Here is a 25,773-nt window from a genome sequence, read left to right on the forward strand (position 1 = left end):
AACGCTCGCATTCATTATTTTTTAAATTGCTCTTTTACGTCAGGACAGGACGCGAAGATTTCGAAAAAATTTGTGAGGGCACCCTTGACTACGCGTGCTCGGTCACCCACTCGAGAATAATCGGCCCTTGTTAATTATTGAACCTACGAACGTGCTTCTTCGAGACTTCACGATTCTTCTTCCTTAAGAAGTTTACTTTCCGCCCTATTCAATTATCGTTTAACTATTTATTTGTCTTCCTCGACTTATTCGTTATATAAGTTCGTTTGCTTTTAATTTATGTCTGTGTTTGCAGTTGAAATTTTTTGCTTGAAATCGTCCCGTTGATATCGAAGAGGAAATATGTGACGTGATAGAAAAATACATTGGATCAACGTATGCAGTGATGATCTACATTGCGCGATAGGTCTTATCATTAGACACGTGTATAAACATCGCGAGTGAATTAAAGCTGAGGAAACAAATCGAGTTATTCGTAGATTTTCTATTGCAGTTCCTTTCAATTACACCCTTTTCTTACTCTAAAATGATGCAAGGGTAAAAGGCGGCGATATTTTTCGAATAAATCTCGATGTCGTCAGCAGTGATCGTTAAAAAGAGGATCGACCGGCTACGTGGAAGTTTTTTGACGAAACTTGCTGTCTGAATCGCTCGACGAGATGCGGATTGTATAATCTGCACCAGACAGATATCTACTTCGCTGACCTACTTGGCCGATACGAGACTACTTAACCCTTTGACGAGCACCTCCGCAACTCGCGCAGACGGTCCGTCCACTCGACAGACGCCATCGTCGAGATCGTGGAACTGTGCAACTATTTCTGCAACCGTGCAGTTAAACACACAATGCCATTTTTTATCGTATTGTTCTTCGTATGCTTGTCTTTTAATAGCTTTTAAAATAGCATCTCTTGCATTGCCTGAATTAAAGTTGCGCCCGTTTTGGCTACTTCAAGTCAACTACTGTCAATTTCAGTTGCTTCCAATGCAGTCTTTCGCTTGAATATAAGTCGCTTCGGTTCGTTGGACTCAATTTTAAGGGAAACGTTCAACTATGATCCAGTTTGTTAACCCGTAAGTGTAACAGCAAATAGTTGCCATATAAAATGGAGATTAAATTCCGCCGGGTCTGTGTAACGATGCAATTATTCACCATACTTTTTCTTGCGTGTCCACGTCTTATTTCCGTTCGATTTATAGGCGAACCAGCCGCAAACATTCCTTCGCGAGGAACTAATACCGTTCAATTACCGTTTGATCGTGTCCCTTTTCACAACGAGACCTGATAAAACACAAAATACCAGATCGTGCATTCGGCCAAATGTCAAGCCGCGGAAACTTTGATTGGCTTGCATCAACTTTGCAAAACCGTGGAAAGTTCGCGGCAGAAGAAACTTAATAAAAACTTTCCGTCCTCGTCCGATGGTAGCTGTTTACTCTGTTGATAAAACTGGATTCCAAATGAAATTGCCTGGACCCATCGACGGATGGATTTAAATGAAATCGTAGAAATACTGGTGCAACATGTCGCGTCCCTTAAAAAGCGAGTTTCACGATCCACGTGAAATTTCAAGTAACAATCGAATACAATTATATATTGTATATTAAAAAGAAATTCTAATCATCTAGATCTCTCCGTGGATGCAAATTTTACCTCCGTCAATGAACCGCACGATAGAAAACATACTTCACTTTCTGCTCGAAACGAACTAAGATTCCACAGTTATAATTAGCCAATTACACGGGAAATTAAACCCGCTTAGTTGAGTAATTTGCTATCGAAAAGAAATTGCTAATTTATGAATCGGCTAATTGAAAAGGATGAGCGGCGCGAACGGACGGTCGAGAAAACTGATAATTAATTAATACGTGTCAGGGAGCGCGATAAAAAAAAAAAGAAACACGTCGACTGAGAGACACCAAGCGTAGTAACGATATCGACGATTTCAGAAGGCATTGCTCGCCAATGATAGTCTGGCTCCCGTTCGCCATTAAATTCTTCCGCCCTCTCGCGCTCTTCGACCACTATTCTTACGCTTTTGCAATTAGTTCTGCCGGCGGGCAGCGTCTTCTGCGCGTACCCAGCCGTTCGACTCGGACAGGCGTTACGTAAATTGAAATTTCCCTTTCAGAGCCACTTGTTCTATTTACGATGGGCCGCGCGTGCCATATCGAGCCTTGGCTAAGTAAAAAAAATAAAGAAATGAAGAGAATTCCAAGAGACCTTGTTCGTAGCCAGCGAGAAACTGGGATAAGATGATACGCCGATGGTTTTTCACGTTCTGCGTAAAAGGCTGTCTCCGTTCGATGGACGAACGCTCGGGAAACAATGGAACAGGGACATAAGTTATTGTACGAGGGAAACGTTCGAGGACCCGGCTAAAAGGAGTGGCGTGAAAAATGGCGGACGGTATGCCTGATGTTAATATCGAGGGGTTCGGTGAGCACGAAGGTTTGATTATTTTAATATTTTTGCTCGAGACGGGAGTTATCGATCGTGAACGATGTCAAATCGATAGTTTAACGACGATTGAAAATACACCAGCAGTTTCGAAAATGGGTTTATAATTTATAAATTAAAATACCATATACAAAGCTTAAAAGTCTTCGCTACGGAATGGAAAATAGGTAAAAGACAAAATAACAACGGCTTAAACGAAATCAGTACGAACGATGAGAGAACTACCTATGAAAATACGCGTCACCCCAGGGAATACAATCGACGTCAGCAATGACGAGGGAATCGCAAGTGGACAGTGTTTCTCGAAGAAAGGAATCAGTCCATGAAAATTGAACAACTCTAGAGATGGTTGGTAATTAATTTTTGCACACTCTTCGATCTATGTATTATACAATATTATAAAAAAAGAACAAATCTATTTGATTCTTCTGCACGAAATACGAAAACCTATTTCTTTCTTTCTTTTGTTTCGCGCGAGAGAAACGATACTCGCGAAGATGTTGTTGGAAGTAACAGTATGCAAAAATTGGTACTACAACATATCTATTCGCATTAAATAGTCCGGAACCAGCTAGAAGTTTTCTAGAATTAAACTCGAGAGCCACTTATTCCTTCTCAATTTCATCTCTGAGCGAACTGTTTCCTTCCTGCAGACCCGAACGCGACATCGAATCAACTTTAGTCAATCTTGTTGGCGAGAACAGAAACGAGTCAACTTCTACTCGAGTAAATCCGCGTCGTTTTTGTGCAAGAGCCCCGGCGATTTAGCCAGAAAGAAACACACGGCTTTCTTACAGTGCATTGTGAAAGGCAAGCTCGCCATTGCGCGTCCCCAATCCTCGACTTGGATTTTAGCGAAAAAAATATTTAGAACTCCGACTCGATCCGCGAAACAGTCACGTGGAACGATGAAAGCGCAGGTTTTTCTTAATTAACGTTGTTTTGTCTCGCGTGTGTTAATGACGGAACGAAAAGTCGTCGAATCACCGTTGCACGAAAGTAAGAACGATTTACTTTTATGCAGGACAGTTACAAATCGGTCAAACCGAAAGGAGTGATTTTATGCAATGAAACAAGACGAAAAACAAGAGTAACGAAATTGTGTTTTAAGCTTCATTTTCGAGAAAAACGACTTTGAACATTCGCAGGCACGCGTGCAGTGATGGCTGCCTGAAAGCAACCGTATTGAACGTGCACGCGTTCTCCTGAAACCTTTGAACTCACTTTTCTGGAGAACGAGGCTTCAAATGCAACTTTGTTACTCTTAATTTTAGTCCTATCCTGTATTCTACAATCACCAGTTTCAATTTTGTTTCACTAATGTCCAAATTGAACTCTGTGTAACATCAAAAACCGACGAAAAAGAAGATACTCGAAGACCTGCGCGCCATTCTAAACGTAAAACTCGTAAAACAACAATTTCACTGTACGCTTTTCGGAGACGAAGTGCGTCTACTAATATTTAAATAATTTTTATTGAATATCATAGGTAATATGAATTAGCAAAGATCGTACCCACAACGGCGTCTCCTTTTAAATAAAGAACAATGACTGTTCGTAAACACTGATCATATATACCTGCACGTTCCGTGTGGCCTTCGTTCTATTTCTCTTCTTCTCCTTAACGATATATCACGCATACTCTGTGTCCCTCTCGTACTTCCTTTCACTTCCAGGTTTTCGATCCTCTCTCTCTTCCTCTCCCCCTTTCTCTCTCTCCCACGCATTCCTCTGGACACTTCATTCTTCTCTTTCTCACTCTTTCCCCCGGAAGTTCTCCGTCTCATTTTTCCATACATTCACCCGCGCAACGTAATTGTCTAATTAACACTTTATACGGTACTTAGAGAGCTCGCGCATTCGCGTTCATACGTACACAGCCACGCGCGCCAATTTGTACCGCACGTATACACACACCTGTATATACGTGTCCCGTGTGTATACGCGCGTGTGAACCACAGCTGCATCAGCATCACGCACGCGTCTGCACCTAGAAGTTACATTTATTTATTAATTACGTGATTGTACCTAACAAGCATGAACTTTCCATGATCGAAGTTGTGTACTCCAGAGTCCGACTTACGATTATAAATATATATATATATATATATGTATATGTATGTATATCCTGAAAACCAAGGGGTCCTCTACGTTCGTTAAGCTGTGCTTAAATAAACCAGTACGTACAATCGTCGTTTCTTCGTCGTATCAGTAAATTTGTACCCGCAAGAACGAAGTTTCATTCGACACGCTACGTGTAGCCGTCGCCGCGAGGAGAATCACGAGGAGTACTACTTCGTGCATCATAGAATCCCCGAAATGATGTTCTCTCTCTCTCTAATCGATCAATTTTTGGCAATTACATAAATAATTTCGAACATCGACTATTGGACGCGAGACTCGTACGAGGTGTCCACCTTTGAGGCGTGCTTTTGTAAAGTAATTAAAACAAACACCGCGTGCGAGAATGGCGTCCTGTTGGCTGAAGGACAAATCGCTCTTTGCTCTCTAGCTGATTAAAAATCCCTGAACTTGCCACTGAGGATCGCAGTGAAATACGAATAAATTCATTTCAGATTCGCATTCCAATTCGTGCACGCTTCAGAAATGTTAATTATAAAAGAAGAAACAACCGTCATCTGAATTGCGTCCGCGCAGCGAAACGTTTGATTATTTCATTTCTGTGGTTTTGCGACCATACAGCTTATCAGTCTTTAATTTAGCCCCACTTGGTCAAGAAAAATCACTTACTATTGGCATAGCGAGAAAGTACAATGCGCCTGTTGAGCTTTTACTCACAAAACTGCATCCAGACAAGTACAACGTCACGGTCACACAAATAAAGAACGCATTTGTGTGCTCACACGTTGCGTTACACTAGTCTGGACGCGACCTAAGGACACTTGTCCGTAGCCCCAGGTGGGATACACCCTCGGCAGGTCTTTACCCCTACAGTCCACGCGCCAGCTCTTATCGACCCAACCATAAATGTCTACAGCTACCATTAGAAATATTCTGCACGGTCGCAAAAGGTATCGATCTCAATCGAACAGGGATCAACTACTCGGAATTCACTCGATTTCGCTAAAATCGTCAACCAGGGACCAACCAGCGGATCTCGTCCGCTGACCTAACCGCTAGGAAAGCAAACGTGTCGTTAGTACAGAAAGAGTACACCTGGTAATTCGGTTTTCGTTCGCGGAACGGCCGCCCCCCTCGTCAAGGGTGCCATAGTTGCCATAGAGTTCTTAATTCGTAGAAATCTTAAATAAATCTTGGTAAGGCAGTGCCAGCTCGATGGTACATGTAAGGTGGAGGAGGCGGCCCGGCGTAGTGCCTCTGATGGGGATGAGGGAGCGAGGACCTGTGGGAGCCTATGGTCCCGTTCGAAGGCGAAACGTGCTGCAGCAGATGAGACGTCCCATCCCCCAAGTCCAACTCCAGCTCTTGCTCCTCTATCAACTGCAATGCCCCGAAAGAGGCGGTTGCCATCGCCACGTCGGGCATCACGCCAGACAGTTGGCCATCGCTGCACGAATTGTTCTCTTGTTGCTGGAGCAAAATGAAAACGGTGACGATATCCCTCAGTTACTTGTGCACCATTTCTACGAGGCTTTCGCGACAATGCGCGACTATTTAATTTTCTCTCGTGTAACTTTAATTGACCACGAGTGAATTGAACCAGATTGAGAATTAGATAAACAATGTACATTACAATCTAATCGTAATATATGTAAAACTATTCACTTTGAGTTACGTTTTCTCGTTGAAATTAAGTAACCAATTTAATTAATTCGATTACAGTTTTCCCGATTAATGGGCTTTTTTACCTCGGCAAGAAGCCTGCAGCTCTCACCCTCGGTGACTATAGCTGGAAGCTCGTGTCTGTGCGTGCAGGACGAGGCTGGCCGCGGGAATGTCATGTTTCTTCCGTAGCATAACGGCGGGACCGTTCTCGCGTTTATTCCCATACCTGGTGAATCCATGTCTTCGATATCGGTCAGCCTCTCGTTCTGATCCTTCGCGTTATACGCAGACGTGTTCTGCGAGCAAAAATATAAATGGAATCTTTGAAAAAAAAATTTGTCTCCTTTCATTTGATCAGTATTACGAAGATATAGGTTTGGATAGGCGTGATTAATTCTTCGTCAACAGTGAAAGTAGATTGCTCAAACTGATCCATTCAGAAGTAACAACAAAATAACATAAAAGTTACCGTAATTTATAGAGAATAAGCAGCAAAATGTTTACTATGCTCTGTTACGCTACGATAGCGTTAATTGTCGAGTACGAAGATCGATCGATGATTGCATAAAATTATGTAAAACGATTTTTGTTCAATATTTTTCATATAATTCGCGGTCGTAAAAATAACCGGATACATCAATATAACGTTTATCTAGTGGATAAGTTGCCAATTATTACGATTGCCTTTAACTTAATCGTTGTGATAAAAATCGCTCGAAGAAGACCCTCATGGAACTCACAGTACGCCATTATGCTGCACGTGTACCATAATAATACATTACGTTAGTGTATTATGCACACTTCACCAGGTCGAATATTAAACTTCCTGCCCGGAAGACTTAATAGTTTGAACATGACGTATCGTAACGCCATTCTGTAGATAGAGGAACGCAACGTTATCGAATACCTTTTAATGCAACTGTTAACAAGATATGCACTACTATGAAAGACCAATAATTACTTCTAGAAGAACAATAATTACTTATAAAAAGCACTATAAAACAGATTCACTTAACATCGATTAATCGTAAAACGTGGACTCAGTGAAATTTTCTTGAAATTGAAATATGTTGTTATATACACAAAAATACATACTCGCTGTACGGGAAATATTTATATCACCGTATCGTAGCAGAATACTACACTAGACGATGAATTACAGATCCTACAGATAGCGGAAGACAATTTCAAACGTTCTGCATTCGATCACCTAAAACCACCGTCAGCGGACACTTTAGTCGTTCGCCAGGACTTACCCGCAAAACCATCGCACTGTCACCCCCAACAACCGAAGCCTGGCTCGAAGTTGGCCCGGGTCAACCGCTTAATTCGTAAACCGTACCAAAGGCGCTTAACAAACTTCCCAACTGGAGACCTGAGCGATGGAAAGCTAACACCTGGCGACGTTCATTAACCACCAGGATCCGTGGCATTTAAGCGTGAGACGCCTCCAGAAATCCCTGCGACTTAACCGTTCCTAGAAACTGCTGACGTCAAACTGGAAATACGTGGGACACCCTCGTTTGTATAACTATTCGAATCGACCCTTATTAATAACTCGTGCCTATCCCGCGGGACCTCTCATCTGCACACGGCCCGTATCGAGACTGAATGATGGGGATACTATCAATAGGCGTCGAAAAGAGGGAGAATAGGGGTCAAAGTCAAACGGTAACGAAGCTCGGCTCAGTTGTCACAACTTCGTTGCGCTGAACGGCTGTGTTCGACCGCGCTTCTGCGATCGCTGGTCAACTCTTTGGACGTCGCAACAGGTATTTCGTTTCTATTTGCATTCACGCCTCTAACGGGTGGCTAGCGTTTCCATCAACGAGAGGTGCAGTCTTCCAATCGGTGTGGTCGTTCGTTTTGGGGTGAGAAAGGATGGGTGCGTGTCAGACTAATGACGTGAGCTTTGGAGATGCAATTGGTTTGAACAAATGTCGTAGAAATTCGAAAGGAAGAAACTTTTCGATACAAACAATTTCGTCTTTCATACGTGGCGCTACTGAGTAATTTCGAGGTTGCTGAAGCTTCGTGATGAAGTTTCCAAACTTTCTTCGTTTATTTGAATATTTTTTGCGTTCCTTATTTTGTGAAATTTTGCAAGTTTTAAAAAGTTTCGAAGACTTTTTGGAACTCTTGAGCTTCCAGGAAATTTCTCCAAAGATTTAACCCTTCTCGAGCATCTCAAACACTTGGTCTTGAAAATCAGAATGCTCGCACTGTTGTCTATCGAACGATTTGATCGGTATGTCGATAAGCTGTGATCTATACGAGGAAAGTGAATCAACGATTTTAATTGCTCATCCTACTAACTATTCTGCTCTATAGACTAAGCTGTGAGATTAAAAATAAGGAAATAAGTTCTTCCAATTTTTCTTAGCGCCACCTTACCTTCCCTAAACAATATCTAACAAAACTTTTTGAACACGTAGAATCTTTGGAACCCTCTTAAAAAATTATAAAAAATCTCACATTTCTACCAACAAATGACCTCCAAACGCAACTTAAAATCTTTACGCAACATTCACCACATTTTCAATCTACTCGAATTTCCATATTTTTCGTAGCTTGAAAATTTGTCGAAGCTTCCTCAAAGTGCGGTCAGAGAATCGTGAAAAATTCTCAAACGAAAACAAAGTAATGAATTGATCAGCTGATCGGTTGGAAAAGCACTGGCGATGATTTCTGCACTTTTGTCAGTGGTATTATGACATGACAGTGGAACCTCAGAGATCCACGGCTATTCAATATGCAAATGCAAATTAGCCACGCTCTAAGTGCTCGCAGTGTTTACTGTTTACCGTGGAAACGCCTGATTTTCATTTTCCGCGAGGATCGCCCGCGTTTTCCTTTAAATATCGCGTTAGACCCGATCGGTGATCAAACAACTCTTAATTAATACGTCCCTCCAAATATTAAATACATAACTGTTACCGAATGTGTTGTATCGACAAAAGATGCGACAAGTACACTCGTTGCGCGTAAAGCGTACTTGTTTACAATGGAAATTTAATTACAACACGGATACCGGGTACGTGACTGGACGTAAAAGATTTTCACGCGAGTCGATAGAATATTCCTCTAGTTTTTTAATTTTTTACCGTTTTACTAGTAAGTAAAAAACTCCTGCATAAGTAAACTTATTAAGCACGTATTTCGTAATTGATTCATTATAACCAGCTGAATAATTAAAATAAATAGAACAATGATTTCGTATTGAAACTCTTTTGTATAATTTCTGCGGCGAGACGATAAACTTTCATTCAATTTTTATCACTTCTTATTATAATTTCCAAAGCTTGTGTCTTAAAGGATTAAATAATTATTGCATTTTCATAAAAAATTGTTCGAAATTTCTCCATACCAGCATGTCTTCGTCAAGTCGAGGTAACGCTGAAAGCAAGAAGCTTACCACCAAGAATTAGGGAAACCGGAGAACGAATCTAATTAAACAGTATAACGATGTCCCCAGTTTATTTAGAGGCGGTCTGAAAGTTGCAACCCCCGAATACCAAGGGACAAGTAAGTAACGGGATGTTTCCGGTTCGTTAAAAACTTTCCTCAAGCTAAGAAACTACCAAAATGTCAAGGTAAATGGAAAAAGCGTCCTCTCGAATTAAACTTCGTTCGATTAACCCTTTCGCTTATATTAGCACAATTCTCGTGCTGTCTCTCTGTTTCGAGAAACTTTTACTACCCCTGTTCCGAATTGTGAGCGTCAAAATGAGCGTCATCGTCGTAAACGTTTCTGAATGACAAAATGGTACGCTTGATCCTTTCGAAAAGTGACGTAACAATTTTCTCTGTATCATGGTTTTCATCCAATTTGCGAAGATGTGTCTCAACCTTTATTAACTTTCACTTTCGTTTCGCTCTATATGAAAATAACCGTGTTATGAGAGAGTCGATTAACAGTTATACGATATTTATTTGATATTATGAAACATGAAAAAAAAAGGGAAATGAAACAAAAGTGAAGCGTGCACGCGTGTAATATGTAGTGATGTAAGGGCAACGTACAATCGAGGAGTGGTGTAACCTAATTACCGTCCTTTGTGTGCTTAACGTGATGCATCATTGACGTTAAAACGTTTCCTGGTTTCTTTATCTACGAGTGTCAATATACCAGCGCGTGTAGAGGAAACGAAAACTGAATTTACAGAAAAATTGGATATCAGCGGATTGGAAACGGGACACGAGATAAGCGATAGAATGTATCGGGTGGTAAAAAGTGGCATGATTCTAGCGACCGACACTTTCTCCCGGCCAGATGTGTTCGTAATTAGAGGATCGCGATGGAAAGGAAGTCAGTGAGTCACTTTTTACGTTTATTCGTTCACGTACAAAGGAAGGATGTATTTTGCCACTTGACGGTTTCTTCCGTTACGTTTCGTCGGGGCTTTGAATATTCGTTTCGCTTATCATTTTCCGCGATTAAACATTTGCATTAAATATACTGCAGATTTTTTCATTTAAATACAAATGATAACATTTGTTGCGAAAAATATATGCACAGCGTAGACACTACGTCGAGCTGTCGACGTTTGGGAAGTGCTTGACATTTAGAACTGAGGTAGAAATTCGAATAAAATTATAAATTATTTGTAGATTCGAAACGCTTGAATTATTTTCTACCGCTAACTACGATAATTTACGAAGGGTGGTATAACTGGCGCGATTCCCTATTGCCAATAGTGAAGAGTGAAAAAAAGAATAATTGCATTTCTGGATACGATTTCAAAACTAAATGCGCGCGGCAATGGGTTAACTTCCCAACACCTTTTGACCTTCCCATTTTTTGCTCGACTTCAGCTTTTCGCAAATTGGACCAATGGAAACCAATTGTGCCATTAGAATTTCCGTCGTGTCTGCGACAGTTAACGTATTACGTTAGATTTCTCGATGCGTTGCGCAAACTATAAATAGAGACCGCTACCAGCGGCCTTAGTGCCGTCCAAACGACGAGATGTTTAACAGTGTTTTTTAAGCATTCGACGAGACCGCACTTTGCCCGCCGGTTCCTGTCGCGTACGTTTACTGGCAGCAACAGTCGACCACGAGGAGGAAATCCCAACGTAACTCCCAATTCGAAGGTATTTTCCAATAGTCGAAGACTCGATCCACTTTTCCATTTCGTTTCGGACAAATAATTACAATTAAATGCTCGTTACACTTTCGACAACTCGAAACGAAAGAGGTTTCTTCAGGATTTCCGAGGGCGTCGAAAAGATTCATAACTGGGATTCTTTCCTGTGAAAGAGATTGCATTACTCGCGACCCATTTCTTCTCAAACTACTGAAGCCATTTTAAGCGAATTCTAACCGACTGCTTTTCGCTAAGAGCGCTAAATTAAACAAATGCACGATGAGATCAGATTCTAGTGATCAGAAAAAATATTCAAATCATTATGACTGGTTATTTTCAGTATTATATAATTTATAAATTTGTTTGTTCATCGTCTCTATTAACTAGTGTCTAACTTGTTTCAATAAGTTAGGTTAAGCTGGGTTATCGCTACAATGGTCTTTAAAAATGGTCTACTTGGATAAAGACACCAATTCATGGAATTGTATTTGTTTCCCTAAGCGATTGTGATTTCTTTCATCCATCGATCAATTCTATTGAACTGTAGAATTAAATGCTGAATAAATTGCATAATAGTGGTAGTAAAAATACATAACTTATTTATACTTTGTTACTCATTCCTTTAGACCCTTACATGGAGGAATATTCCTAGCTTCGTTTCTTTGCTCTTCTACACCGACGATGGGGCTTAATTTCGAAAATAAACATTTCTAAATAACTTTATTGGTGGGAATTAAACGAAAATTTATCTTCTTTTCACTGTTTCCATTTCTGAACTTTTTTAAAAACAAAAAACTTGTTTGCAATAACTGATGGACATGAAAGTAATAATTTCATTGCTGTTGAAACGTGGGATACTAAAGAAATTCACTAGAAACTTGGAAATCGTTATCGAACTAAACAATTAGAACATCCACTTGATCTCCTTAGATAATATTACGAGATTAAATCGACACGACACATTCTCCCACTGATATTACAGATTGATCAATGCTCGAGTGGAACGAACGCTGAAATACCAGTTGGCGAATAAATATTTATGAAGACGTTGCAATTAATACAATAGGAAATGCGAGAAAAATAACGACAGCCGGTCGTATCGAAATCTTTATTGCTGGGTCAGTAACGCAATAAAAATTCAGCCAATCAACGATACGAACAATTTTCCTGAGGAGGAGGCGCGAGAAACGTTTCTGTTTGGACGCGAATAAAACGAAAATGGCACTCGATCGCTGGGAACGTGTCAGACACGATGATATCGATTAATGGCCGGTCATAACTCATTTCGCGTTGGTACTATGTTTTCTCGAGCCACCGTGAATGTGGAGACTGAATCTGATACCGTTTCCTGTTATTACACAGTAATCGTTTTTTCACTTACTCGCGGTCGTGTCTGACATGTCCCATTAAGCTTTCTAGAAATCCATACGTCTCTCGCAAAATACGATCGAGCGTGTCTTTCAGAGGGGATCGTTAAAAAAAAAAGTGAACGGTTCTGACGTTAATTAGATAAAGCGTAAAGGTTCTGACGTATTGCAATTTAAATGAAATTTGTTGCTTTATCTACATTCGGTTGATTTCCACTTTATTCCTCCAATTATCTATGTAATAAATCTCATTCTCTTGTCGTCCCGACAATTTTCTTCCATCGACAATTGATATATTGCAACGAAAATTACCAAATCGCGATGACTGGTATTATCTAGGTTAATGAAAGCATTTTATGCAATGTTGCCATTATTATCGCACGCATACACTCAACACTTACGAAAGCTCAGGATTCTAATTGCTATTATATTATTTAAGGTTTAACAAATTCTTTTACATACAACAGGACACGTGTAGAATGTACTTAAGATGAGAAAGTAATTGCTCCTTTAAGCCGCTCAAGCGCATTCCCCTATATTTCGTTGCACTGCGAAACGATTGGTATCAACGCAATTTCCCCAGCATTTTTTTATTAAAAATAGCTACGCGAACGATCTCTGATAACACTTCCAAGCCTTTAAATCACCGAAATTGCGCGTGGACAAAGTCAAATGTGAAATATCACGGGGTGTTAAGATTCCTGATAATCGATCCTTTAAACTGAGTGTAATTACACGTTTTCAGCGTATCATCGTATTACACAACGAAATCGAACCAAGCCGAACGTCACGCGAGGCGAAACAATTTGTCAGTAGCAAAACGAAGACATCCGCGTGACGGATAACACTGCGAACGGGCCCCAGTAATTTGTTCGTACGTATCCATCCGATCTCCACCTACTCGCGTGCGAAAAACGCGTTCGAGGAGCACCGCGGAAGTCATTTCAGATAAATATCGCGTAGCGATCGTTAAAATAATTTGTCGTCAGCCTCTTTTGCATTCGAAAACGTCGTCGCGGGCAATTTTCGCGGTCAAAAATTGCGATGCGCTCAGCGTTTCGCCTCCAAAGTCCCGTCTACACGCTCGCAGTTATCACTCGAAGGATACTCGACAAGGATATTCGCGCAACGATGTTTTATGAATGTTTGTTGCCGATTTTCACGGACTCCTTTTCACAAATTGTTTCTACGTACGGAATGAAGTCTTGACTGAAATTTCTCTAGAATGGAATCATTGAGAGATAAGATTAATGCGCCATTTACCGCTCAATGATATACAAAACTATCAGCGAGCGTGTACGGGTCATAACAGGAATTATTAGTCTCCATCGCATTGGCTTGAAAACTCGGGAAGGAAAAAGTCAATGCGCGAACAAGGACCATTAAGGGGTTAATGTTGAAAGTTTCTTTAGCTTCGCGTGAAAGTACGGAGGCCGAACTTACTTCTTACCGCGACGAACGATGCATACTTCGCGAAATAGCCTCAGATGTGTTTCAGAACGAGGGTCGAGATCGATTATCGCGTTCTAGCCGGCTGAACATCCTACGCTTACGAAATTGAACTATGCTGTTCTTGACAAGTTTCGATAAATTCAGTACAACGCGTAGCGCCGTTGCGTGGGAGTGTAATCGGCCAAGTTGAGTGTAATAAGGAAGTTGGGGTGGGTCAAATGTAATCGGTGGCGAACGAAAATTGAATCGTGTAACTGTATGGGTGCGCGATGTTAATCTTAACAGATTAGGGTGAGATTGAAACGAGATATTAGAGCGTGGCGCGAAATTTCCTCTCGCCAGTCCTTTTACGGCCTGATCTGCGATTATTTCGCCCTTTTTACATGGATCATCCGCCAATGATGGATTTAGAATACAAAAAAAGAAAAAATGCTTAAGAACACGCATGCTGCTGAGATAGGAAATGATTTGCAGAATTCAGCAAACGAAACGGATAATATTGCATTTGAAACAGGAGTACGCAAACTATATATTTCCGAATGCACTAGCAGCTGCTCCAACAAACTGTTTGATTAACAGCTTAACGTATGTATTCGTGATAACATCAGATTTGTTTGCCCGCTCCAAATTATACGTAAATATTGAACTTGATAATAACTTCCACGGGGATGATCGGTCCTTGCATTGTACGAGCACTGTACGTACACCTCGGCAATCTTGCTGATCAATTTCTTCGATTCCATTTAAGCTACTATTAGGGATCCATTGAAAGCGTTGAAAATTTGCGTTATATCTCGAATTTTTTAATCGACTGAAGTATCAAAGCGTCTCATTTATATGTAATCCACTTCAGATGCGAATTACGGTTGAACTTGAAAGATAACTGCAGGATAAAGCTTCGCGTGTGTCTATTTGTCGACTTCTTAAAAAAAATAAAAAACTGTACTAATAAGATAGAGTTTCAAACGACACGAAATCACCTGCACGTTATTTTGCACAGTCTACACGGAATAATTTGATTTTCCACTTAAAGTTAACATTCTAATTCTCGCAAATTATTTACACAATCTCAAACTCTGAAAAGGTGTAACAGATGCATACGACACAACTGTTATTTGCTCCAACTCCGATCCACTCGATATCGCTCGAATTGACACACGTGTAGACTATGATAATTCGATGACGCAAGTTTTTTCAAAATTAACAGCACGCATTGCCACGTACACAGCCCCCCCCCCGCTCACGATCGCATAACTCAAGCTACAAGATCGATTTGCATCTAATAACAGGTATAGAAACAATGAGTGGACTGTCCTCGTAAGTCACAGAAACATCGACAAATAAATTCATATATCACGATACAAGAATCAACTTTGCGTCGTAATCGTCATCAATTACTACGAACGCATCCATTATTTAATAACCAGTACAATGACGTAATAGAATCCAATAACGCAACGACTATAAAACATAAATAAAAGTTTTTTCCTTCCAAACTCGTTCGAGTATTTCCATGAACAAGGCAGGAATGTAAAAATTATTACGTTTGTCGGATCGTCCACATTTTGCAATGCCTGTTGCACGCTGAAATAATTTCTGCGCTATACAGATATAATGTTTGAAGACTAATAATCGTAATGGAGTACGGGTGATACTGCAAGTATAATCAGCAAATAGAAGGCTTTACAAAAAAAAGAAACATAAATGTTATTGATAAGCGTTATCATCTTTGCTCCAATGGGACGTCTGTGGAACTATTTTACATTCGTATCTCGGCGACCTAATATTACCAGCTCAGTTGGTACTATATAATACCAGGGACTTATACGATGTTTGCGCGTGTAATCGGCGAAATAATTTAAGCTCGTGTTTGCGCGCCGTTCTTTGTTTGTTTCTTTATGTACCACACGAATCAGAGCAATAATCGTAAAAGGCGAGTAAGTTGTATATAAATGTATACACGCGTCATTCGTTTGCTGTCAGGACACGGCTCTGTATTTATCGTTTTAAAATTGTCCGGATAAGAAGAACAATTTTAGATAACTTGTGGCACTAAATGACAATGTTAGAATCTTTTCGTCTGGGTTAAATAGTATATCACAGTTGTGACTCGAAAAGTTGATAGTTTTTATTTGGTACCATCGTGATTTTTTATTCGTGTCATTGTGACCGTGCAATGTTATGTTTGATAGCAGGAAAAAGCTTCGCGTTACTAAGAAAATCTTCAAACGCAAGATTTCTAGATATCAACGAATTAAATGACTAATGCGTAGCATTTTGTGCAGCACACATGCGGCAGTGCTTTTACATGCACGCGATGACTAGTTGAATCAACGATTGTACAAATCTTGCTCGTCTTATATTCTCAATACGCATGATATAACTTGGAAGTGTATTCGACGAAGTAATGAGAACGATTAAGTGACTTGCAATTCTATGTAGTTCTTAACAATCAGCAATGTTTGTTCTCATCGGTAAATAACAACATAGAATATAATTATCCACGTACTCAAACTTTTTGACTTTTAAGACTCCATTTGTTTTGCGCATTTATTAGCACCGATTCAAGAATCTTCATTGCATCAGAATTATACGTATCATGATTTTTCGTAGTTATTTTAAATCGTTTGTCCCACTATTTTGACAAACCATTGCACAGAGTATGCACTTAACATTCATACGACGGGGAGGGTGAAAACAACCCCAAAGTAGGCTTTAGATGTTGCACGGAATTAAATTATCCGTTCGATTATTTCAGAGAAACAATGTCGCCGTCCGTAAAGCCATTGCCAGTTGAGAAGTTGGACATGCTCCTAGCCGAAAGTCTGGATAACGACTTGCAAATAAAGCATGTAGAATGGAAACCATTGACCGCCCCAGGCGAGAACTATGGAAGCGTGATGCTGGCCATCACAGTCACTCTGACGCGGTCCAAGAATAAAACGGAAACGCTGCATCTAGTAGCGAAACTTCCGCCACGCACGGCCTACCAGTTGGATCTGTTCAACAGCCCCGTGACCTTCAAGAAGGAGATCCACTTTTACAATGCAATGGCGAAGGAACTCGTGAACCTTCAGCTAGAATGCGGTATAAAGCAGGAAGATCTGTCCATCCTGGTACCCAAGTACTACGGCGGGAGGCTAGGCTTGAAGACACCGGAAGTATTCGACGAGAACGCCGTGATAGTGATGGAGAACATAAAGGTCATCGGTTACGACACCGGTGACCGAGTACACGGGCTGGACGAGAAGCACGCGCGTTTCACGATCGACAAACTGGCAAAATTGCACGCCCTCGTCATAGCTTTCAAACTGAAGAAGCCGCAGGCGTACCAGAGAATAGCCGAGATCGTGATGGCTCAGGTTGCGAACGAAACAACGGAGAAGTGCATAGGAGATATGATCCAGAAAACCATCGCGGACATCAAAGGAATCGAGGAGCTCAAGCCGTACGTGGATCGCGTTATAAAGGCCTTTGAGTATTGCGAACGGGCGAATAAAAATCCAGGTGTCGTGGAGGAACCGTGGGGGACCTTGATCCACAACGACTACTGGGTGAACAATATGATGTTCCAGCACGACGCACGGGGTGAAGTAACCGACATGAAGATAGTGGACTTTCAGTTGTGCGCGTACGACTACGGTGTGAAGGACCTGCTCTTCCTCCTCATGTCGAGCCTGAAGAAAGACTTGTTGGATAATAAATTGAACGATTTGATCGATTTATATTACGCTTGTTTCGTAAAAATGCTGACGGCATTGAAAGTGGACACAGAGAAGTTCTCCAAACGGAGGTTCGACGAGATTCTGAACGAATGCGGGCCAGTCAAATTCACTCAATCCATCATGATGACCCAAGTGATCCAGGCGCCTCCAGGAAGCGCTCCAGACGTGGCGGACTTAAAGAACGGTAGCATATTTGGAGGCACGATCAGCGACGAAACGTATAAACAGAAACTGATACAAATTGTGAACATATACGATAAACGAGGATGGTTAGGTAAATAATGTTATTGTCATTGTTATATTTTTACGTTGTTAGAATAATTTCGTTACGGATTAACTAATATTTTTTATAACATGTGATATAAGCTGCAAAATGTTTGACGAACGATTGTTGATAATGTATACATAATATTGTTGAAATTTGTACAAATTATATGTTTACACGAACGTGTGCATAGTTAGAAGATAAATTTTTAGTATTTGAGATTAGTTTAATCTCAAAGAAATACCAAATATGTTTACAATGTTAAAAATGAAGTAGTTTCTATATAGAGGAATTCAAGTTTGTTGTTGAAAGTTAACATTATGTTTTTAAATACCTGCACTATGTTATTATGCACGTATACTTGTTTCACGCAATAAAAAAGTCTATTTTATTACATAAACGTAACGTAAATGAAATTACACCGCCAATGGAACCGCAACAGCAATCAAGAACGTTATGTAAATCCGTTGGCAAATGCCTTATACAGTTCATTACCGCGCGTTCATTGCAGAGTTTTAATTTATATTGTAATCACGTTTCCGAGAAATTTTGTGGTCAAATGGAATCTTTTTTTTTCACTTCATTTCAACGCGTAACTAGGCAATAAAATGTGTGTTTTATGTAACATATGGCATTTAAACACACCAATTTAAGCTATTTTAATATTTTCTGCTGGTCAAGTTAACTATGCTACGCGTACCCTAACATTACAGACATATTCATCATCATAAACGAAGAAAAGATTAACATAAACGAACATCATTAGCAGAAACTAATAAAATTTTCTATTCCTCTGCGTACTTTATCGAATGATGAATTTCAATACGTTCCGTAGGAAAATTTAATTTATAATAACGCCACATTTATATTAAAGCCAAGATAAAAATACTACTTGACTTGAATACTGATGACCCCTAACACAATGCACTTAGGGAATTGTTAATGGATAGTATACTATATAACGTAGCATACCATGTGTACCATATACAAATATAAAAAACAGCGTGAATGGTTAGAACAAAAATTCTAATCCCAAAATTGTTTCAAATAATTCTAACTTCAAAATTATTTAGAGAAGAACAAATATGGTACTTACCTCCAGCAAATCCGCCACCGTATCAGGTAAATTGAACTCCCTCACAACGCGTAGTCGCACTTGCCTATTAATTTCGTGACGCGACGAGAGCGGTAAACTGGTGGCCCTCTGACAACTGGGTGACTGTCTTAGCTTCTGTTCTCGTTTCATCATAGCTGCCAACGTCGCGGAATCTGGAACTTAAAATAGAACGTATACCAGACACGTCTCCATTTGGAATAGCAAATACTGTCTATCTAGCGAGAGTGCAATAAAACAATAAAGGGAACTAAGAAGAAAACAGCGATCTAAATACCTGGAAACGCCGCGGCGAGAACATCGACGCCGGCTGTACCCATTGGTCTTGGTTTCTCATCAACCATGTACAAGGCATCAGGAATATCGGCTACGTATCGTGGCCTTCGCAATCTTACTAAATCTGCTTCTTGAACCATTTGGTCCTCAACTAAAGACTTTAGGAAAAAGGATTAAGTTTAAAAAACTGTGAGATAAAATAACATAAAAGAAATACCTTCTGCAATAAACTGTGCATACCTTTATTTCCTCGTAATAAGGCATGAACAGACGCGGCCTCACAAAGAATCCATTTTTCTTCCCTCCTCTTATCCAAGCGTTCATTCGCAAATTTTCCCTCTCATCCCCTATCATGTGACTCGGCGGAGTTGAAACTAGTCCTCTTCTAATAGCCTAATCATTAGTACAAAAATGACTATTTATTATATGTTTTTGTGTTTGATATTTCTGTATCTAAGCATTTCAACAATAATGAAGAAATTAAACGAATTAAATGGCTCGTACCTGAGCCAACGCTTCGCTGTTAGGGGGTAATATGTGATCCATTCTGACGAGCGGTAAAAGTTCACTAAGTATCTCTCGCAGCTCTATGTCGCTCAAGTCCCTTTTCTTCAGCCCTTTCCTGGTCACAGAATGCACCGTATGGCTAAGCAAATTGGGTTCCCGATCCTCCATACGACGCACCAATTCTTGTTCTCCCCACTTGAGTACTGCCTGCAGTATTTCAAGTTCGCTCGCTTGTAAGAAATGGCTTTGCAAAACGTTCGCCAAATGTGCATGATCCAGTTGATGGAGAATAGAGGAAGAAGCGACCGGTTGGAATTCTTCTCTCAAGTAATGCAATGCTTGCCTGTGCACCCATGCGGATCCGTGAGGTTGGCTACCCCACCTGTAAGAGAAAATGGTAATATACTGTGTAAAAGTACTGTATCGAAGGGAGTAAAATAATAAATTGTATGAAACCTACTTCAAAACGGTTGGAAGTGACTCCAGTGTAAGGTACTCTAAAATAAGATCTTCACAACCCTGTGACAATATATCTAGCTCCAAAAATCTGCCAATTTGGTACAATTCCATTGCTTCTTCTAAGGGGCTTGGTCGAACACGTCCAGTATGGGTGAGAGCCTGAACCTAAGAACAAATGCACACAAAATACATAATTCACAATTTAACAATGAACAGATTTTTCTGAAATAAGTAGCAGAATTTCTTTGAATGATAAATTAAACGTCAACTCCTTCGCGAAAAATTACTTCATTGTGCAATAATGTTAATATTCACATTTTGGCAATACAGATATAGCAATTGTAAGTGCAAGGTAAATTTCTAGGTGTCCACGGATGGGTTAATAACAGAAAATATTCACATATCTTGTCTCCAAATTTTAGCAGCATAAGAAAAACGTGTTAAGATCCATTTGTGGAAAATAATATAATTACCTCTCCAAGACTACCAGCGCTGTTCCCGCAACCATTACCTCTCATAATTAACGACAAATCAACGGTATCTAAATACACTGCTTGTAATAATACTCTTGCGTATCGTTTGGGTATTACACTCTCGTCCAAAACTATTCTAGTAGGTATATGAAGCGCTCTTTCTGTGTGATCCTCCCCGGATCTAGTCCGTCTTTGTATTAAGTTCCTGAAGAACGGGGATCTCGCAGAAAGTATCGCTTTGTGACATGGCAGTTCTAACTTTGGCCGGAATCCGTATTCTGAACTCCCACTATCTGGTCTCTGGTAATCACTGTCCGACGTGAACACTAACGCTGCGTCCGCGTAATCACCGGTCTCGAGCAGGTATCTGAGATCGTGCTCCAGTGGATTCGGAGTGCCGAATTCCTCGCTCAGGCGTCGCAAGAGATTCGCCTCCAGGGCAGCATCGTGCGGGCAAATATCACCAGTGTACAGATATCGCAGCAGTGCTGAGAACATTTGTACCTCCAGATTCGGTGTTCTTAGTTCCAAGCATATCCTAGCACCGTATCCTAAAGTACAACAGGAAATCATGGTTAAAAATCTCAAATACAGAGTCGCAATTGCTAGGAATATTATGACTACTACTATCTAAAATTTTTACACTACTATTCTTGGTCTCTGCCATTTTCAAACATGATCTTGGAACTATTTGGAACCAGGAAATAGGAATTCATACAGTGTATAAAAGCTGGAAGGTTTAAATGAACGCAGAAAGGGCAAAGAATCTTCATATACCCGGGCATCCATTCAGCAAATCCCTGAAATACGGGCAACGCGCCGACAACAGGGCTCTATGAACGGGGAAGCACGCTCCACGGTAGACGAGATCCACGTCGGAACAGTGTTTATAGTCGTACAACATTGACAAATCCTGTTTGTACGTGGCAGCCGGTGGTCTGGCTAATTCGGCTTGAACATGGAGATCCTTTAATGCGGCCAGCGCCTCGTACTCCTCCAAAAGCGCCGTTGCCTCTAAGTGGCTCCATGTTGAGACCAAATCTCGGATTATCCTGCCGTGGTCGCAGGCCTTCGAAGAGCGGCGTCTCCGAATGAATTTTTTGCGCAACGTCGCGAACCCCGTCATTTTCTTCTTCTTCTCCCTGCGAACGGACGACATTCAAGTTTAATCAATCGGGTGATCGGTGCGCTGAGATCAGAGGCGCTCGTCAGAGCCCCGTAAAGGTACTAACAGCTGTTGATGCGGTTTGTCTAATCGTGTGCGGATCTAGGTGATAAAAAGCGACAGACGAGCGAGATAACGCGGTCCGAGATGATAAATATTTAAATACCTGATTGCAATGCCATGTTGATCAGGGGGATTACCAGAGGATGAAAGTCTAGCTGCCTGGACCGAGTCTCCACCTACACTGGTGATGCTTGACGATGCAGAAGCACCCATTCTATGTATCATGTAGGAAGCATCTCCACGCCGTCTTTTCACGAACCAGCAATCCCTTTTGTCGGAATTATCAACCTCCTTTGGTCGTCTACGTTGCAATACACACGGTGTCAAAATTCGGAATACATTCATTGCTCACCCAGACAACAGCCTGAAATCATTGCACAGTCTTTATACGAGGGATCCTTCTTATCCATTCGTGTTTATTTTATCCCAACTAACAACGACCTAACTTCGTACATCATCGTTCAAAAATGTTCTCCGCGCGCTACTACTTCTCTCTTTAATCAAGATACCAACGGACCTTGCATTCTTTGGAAACAATTTTTAACCGAATCTCGCAAGAGGGAATCCTCTTGCCTTGCGTATGATTTATTTGATTATTAAAGTTAAAAATATGTTTGTTTGTCCAGATGGCACAAAACGTGTTATCAATGTTAAAATTGCCAACTTTGTATGCCTTTTTCTTGAAAACCGCTAGTGATACTGCTATCAAATTTTACATCATTGTATTCGTCACATAAAAATATTCAAGAAAAAGGTATGAAAATGATGTATTTGTAAAAATTGTTCTACTCGGTATTACTATAAATAATTATGCACAAAAGGATACATAATAATTACAAAATAGCATAGAGTTATCAATTAGAAATATTAATCGAATATCAATCTCGAAAGTAGGTCGTTCCTCGATTTATGCATAGTCTTGTCTAGAATAAGTTATCTTGCAGATATAAAAATTGATTTTTATAGAAGAAATACAGAACCAATGATCACAGCTTTTTTATACCGCTATAAAATTATGATACAGAACTTGTGGGTCAATCTGGCTTTAAAATACAAAAATACCATGGAAAGATAGTTTTATGACCCTCGAAAAATGAGATCGCGTGTAAAAGCGAAGAAATTATTCACCCGCGTAAAAAAAAAAAAAGAGAGAAGCACCGCATAAATCGAGGGGACGAGCGTCTATATTTTTCTCTAATTTTCGCTTACAAAAATGCGTTAAATCAGCGACGAAACGTTTTACGTAAAAATAACCGAAAGTGTTGCCGATCCGATCTTAAACTTTCACTTTGTTAGCCAACGTACGATATTTACCTAGAAAGTGCACTGCATTGAATTCGGTAGCGCCTTTTAAATGGACACGCTCAATGCTCGAATGCTTTTTTCACCCATTTCCGACGAAATTATCGTTGCTTGAAAGGAACACAAATTTTTGGAAGTCATCAGATGTTGAACAGCATACACATATCATAATATAACGATCTTTGACAAAAGATTATCTTATCAAGCTGTTCCGGGAATTAAAATCCCTTTAGAATTTCTTTTTGATCGCCTGTACTACACACAAAAGCTTTAAGTAGGTGCTAATCGCTATTAAAGGTAATTGCTTGCAGGCAAGGTGCAGCGAAACAAATAGTTTGGTATAGCTTGGTAACGAAAAAGCAACAACACTCATGGATGCATGGCCTATCTTTGGAGACAGGTCTTTTCTTTTTTTTTTGCACAGTATCACAAATGCAATGGTGTAGCTTCGATCATAGAAAGTGTAATACCTTCATTGAACTTTAACCTACTGAAATTTACACTAAATACCTAAATGTGCGTGAAACTTTAGGAGTAACCTTATTACAGCATTTATAAATATCTAGATGACCTTTGGTATTCAGTCTGCTTTGCACACAAACAATAAAATTTGATGCGTCAATGAAAAAGACTTAATATCATTAGAGAGTTTGTAAACATTGTAAATTTTATTAAAATCATTCATCTGAACATACTATAAAGTACGAATTCAATTTAAAAAATTTTATTCAACTTTTCCATTAATGTTTTAATATGAACAAGAATACAAAGAGAAACTATAAACTGAAGTGTTCCTTACTAATGCTATTACACTTAGTTTCAGTAATTTCTAATATTTGATATTTGTTTCCTTCGATACTATTTACATTCTATTATTAAACGCTCCTATTACACACGTACATCCATGCACAATATGTAAGCACACTTGTGTATACGTATATGCAATGATAGAAGAGGTAACGCTCATTTACAAATATCAAAATGGGTCAAGACATTTAACTAAATATAATTCTATAGAAACATAAACTACGCAATCGAAAATGCTTGAAAAGTATATATATTTAGCGTCTATGAAATACAATAGAAATTTTGCACACTCAAATATACACATCAAACTACTATATGTATCTAACTAAAATAAAAACTAAAAAGATCCATAGAAATATATGTATAATCAAAAATAAATGTAAACCAAACTGTAAACGTATATATACTGTGCACTAATAAAGTGAACAATGGTACTGGTTGCACTACAACTAAAATAAAGCACTCACAATTGAGGGCACTGCTCAAATCCAATTGCACCAAACACTATCAGAGATTAAAGGTAACACAGAATGCACCGAAAAGTCAGTAACTCGGCGGGAAAATCGACGCGAATGATGGACGAGAAAAGAAAAGGGTAAACCAGGGCGTCCAGTAACACCGTTAGAAAACAGCTCGGAAAACTGCTGCTGATAAGCAACACATCGATAGGTCAATAGTAGTCAGCTGAGCTATGATCGCGATCGCGTTACGTGGTTAACAATGCGTATGACGTACACCTCGCAGGTTCAATCACCTTCGCGATTACGCGAGGGGGAAAAAACAGAGGGGTAGAAACAAGGGGGGAATAAGAAAAGAAAAAGGAAAGGAACCAGTAAGGAGAAACGCGTATCTAATAACGAAGCGTGCAGGTATACTTGGTACGCGATAAAACGGAGATACACGATCGACAAGCGAGTCGTAATCGCGGGGCGCGTCGTGAACGTCCAGCAAGCACGGAAGTGTCTCGTTACCTGGATATCTCGGGTGCATGCGTTCCATCCATTATTCCCATTCCCGCAGGACTTCCTTGAATTCAAACTGGCCACGGGTAATCATCACAAAGCACGACGGCCATGTTTATACGCTCGTCAACTTTAGTTTGCATGTAAATAAAAGTTGGTCGCGGCAACACGATCCGTGCGTTCTGCAGCTGGGCATCGTCCGCGTTCGACCGGGATCCGCGACGAGAACCTCTACGAGGAACGCGCGTTCGGCCACGTTAAGTAAATAGACCGTTGCAGACGACTACTGGGCATAATTGTGGACAGAGCGGACCGTCTGGCCGCAGGAAAACAAACCCCGACGACGGTCATGCTAACTGGTACAGAGTCGACGATACAGGGAAACGAGAATAACGCGGGACGTTAAAAATAACGCGTGAAATAGTTTGTTTACGTTCGCGACGGTCTCGCAGATAATGGATATCGTTTAAAGGCATACGCACAGCATGGAATTTTTCTGACACCGAGAAATTTATACTCCGCTCTGATCATGCGCGGGT

General features: G+C 40.3%; 2 protein-coding genes across 7 annotated transcripts in view; one reads left to right on the forward strand and one right to left on the reverse strand.

Moving 5' to 3' along the window:
- LOC143430015 (uncharacterized) overlaps nt 1–18,658 on the forward strand; it is a 94,713-nt gene extending 76,055 nt beyond the window's left edge. The window contains exons 1-2 of one of the 4 annotated variants that reach the window (XM_076905971.1): nt 7,833–7,980; nt 16,875–18,658. In XM_076905971.1, coding sequence (XP_076762086.1) covers nt 16,882–18,123 — 1,242 coding nt within the window. In that variant the 5' untranslated portion in view covers nt 7,833–7,980; nt 16,875–16,881 and the 3' untranslated portion in view covers nt 18,124–18,658. Of the gene's footprint in view, nt 1–7,832; nt 7,981–11,147; nt 11,305–15,950; nt 16,054–16,874 lie in introns of those variants that run through there. The other 3 variants (XM_076905970.1, XM_076905973.1, XM_076905972.1) reach the window with 3 other exon arrangements.
- Nucleotides 5,627–25,773, reverse strand: LOC143429999 (BTB/POZ domain-containing protein 7). 3 transcript variants are annotated; one of them, XM_076905935.1, is made up of 12 exons: nt 25,244–25,773; nt 23,478–23,575; nt 22,267–22,527; nt 21,713–22,077; nt 20,936–21,486; nt 20,464–20,627; nt 20,001–20,385; nt 19,737–19,889; nt 19,498–19,654; nt 19,203–19,375; nt 6,292–6,504; nt 5,627–6,013 (listed from the first exon to the last, which is right to left on the reverse strand). In XM_076905935.1, the coding sequence occupies exons 3-12, from the start codon at nt 22,506–22,508 to the stop codon at nt 5,726–5,728; spliced, it is 2,691 nt and encodes an 896-aa protein (XP_076762050.1). In that variant the 5' UTR covers nt 22,509–22,527; nt 23,478–23,575; nt 25,244–25,773; the 3' UTR covers nt 5,627–5,725. The 3 variants fall into 3 exon arrangements, with proteins under 3 accessions (XP_076762050.1, XP_076762048.1, XP_076762049.1); XM_076905933.1 differs by having other exon boundaries at nt 19,203–19,381; XM_076905934.1 differs by lacking the exon at nt 23,478–23,575 and having other exon boundaries at nt 19,203–19,381.

This window comes from Xylocopa sonorina, chromosome 12, assembly GCF_050948175.1.
Source record: "Xylocopa sonorina isolate GNS202 chromosome 12, iyXylSono1_principal, whole genome shotgun sequence".
Lineage (NCBI taxonomy): Eukaryota > Metazoa > Arthropoda > Insecta > Hymenoptera > Apidae > Xylocopa > Xylocopa sonorina.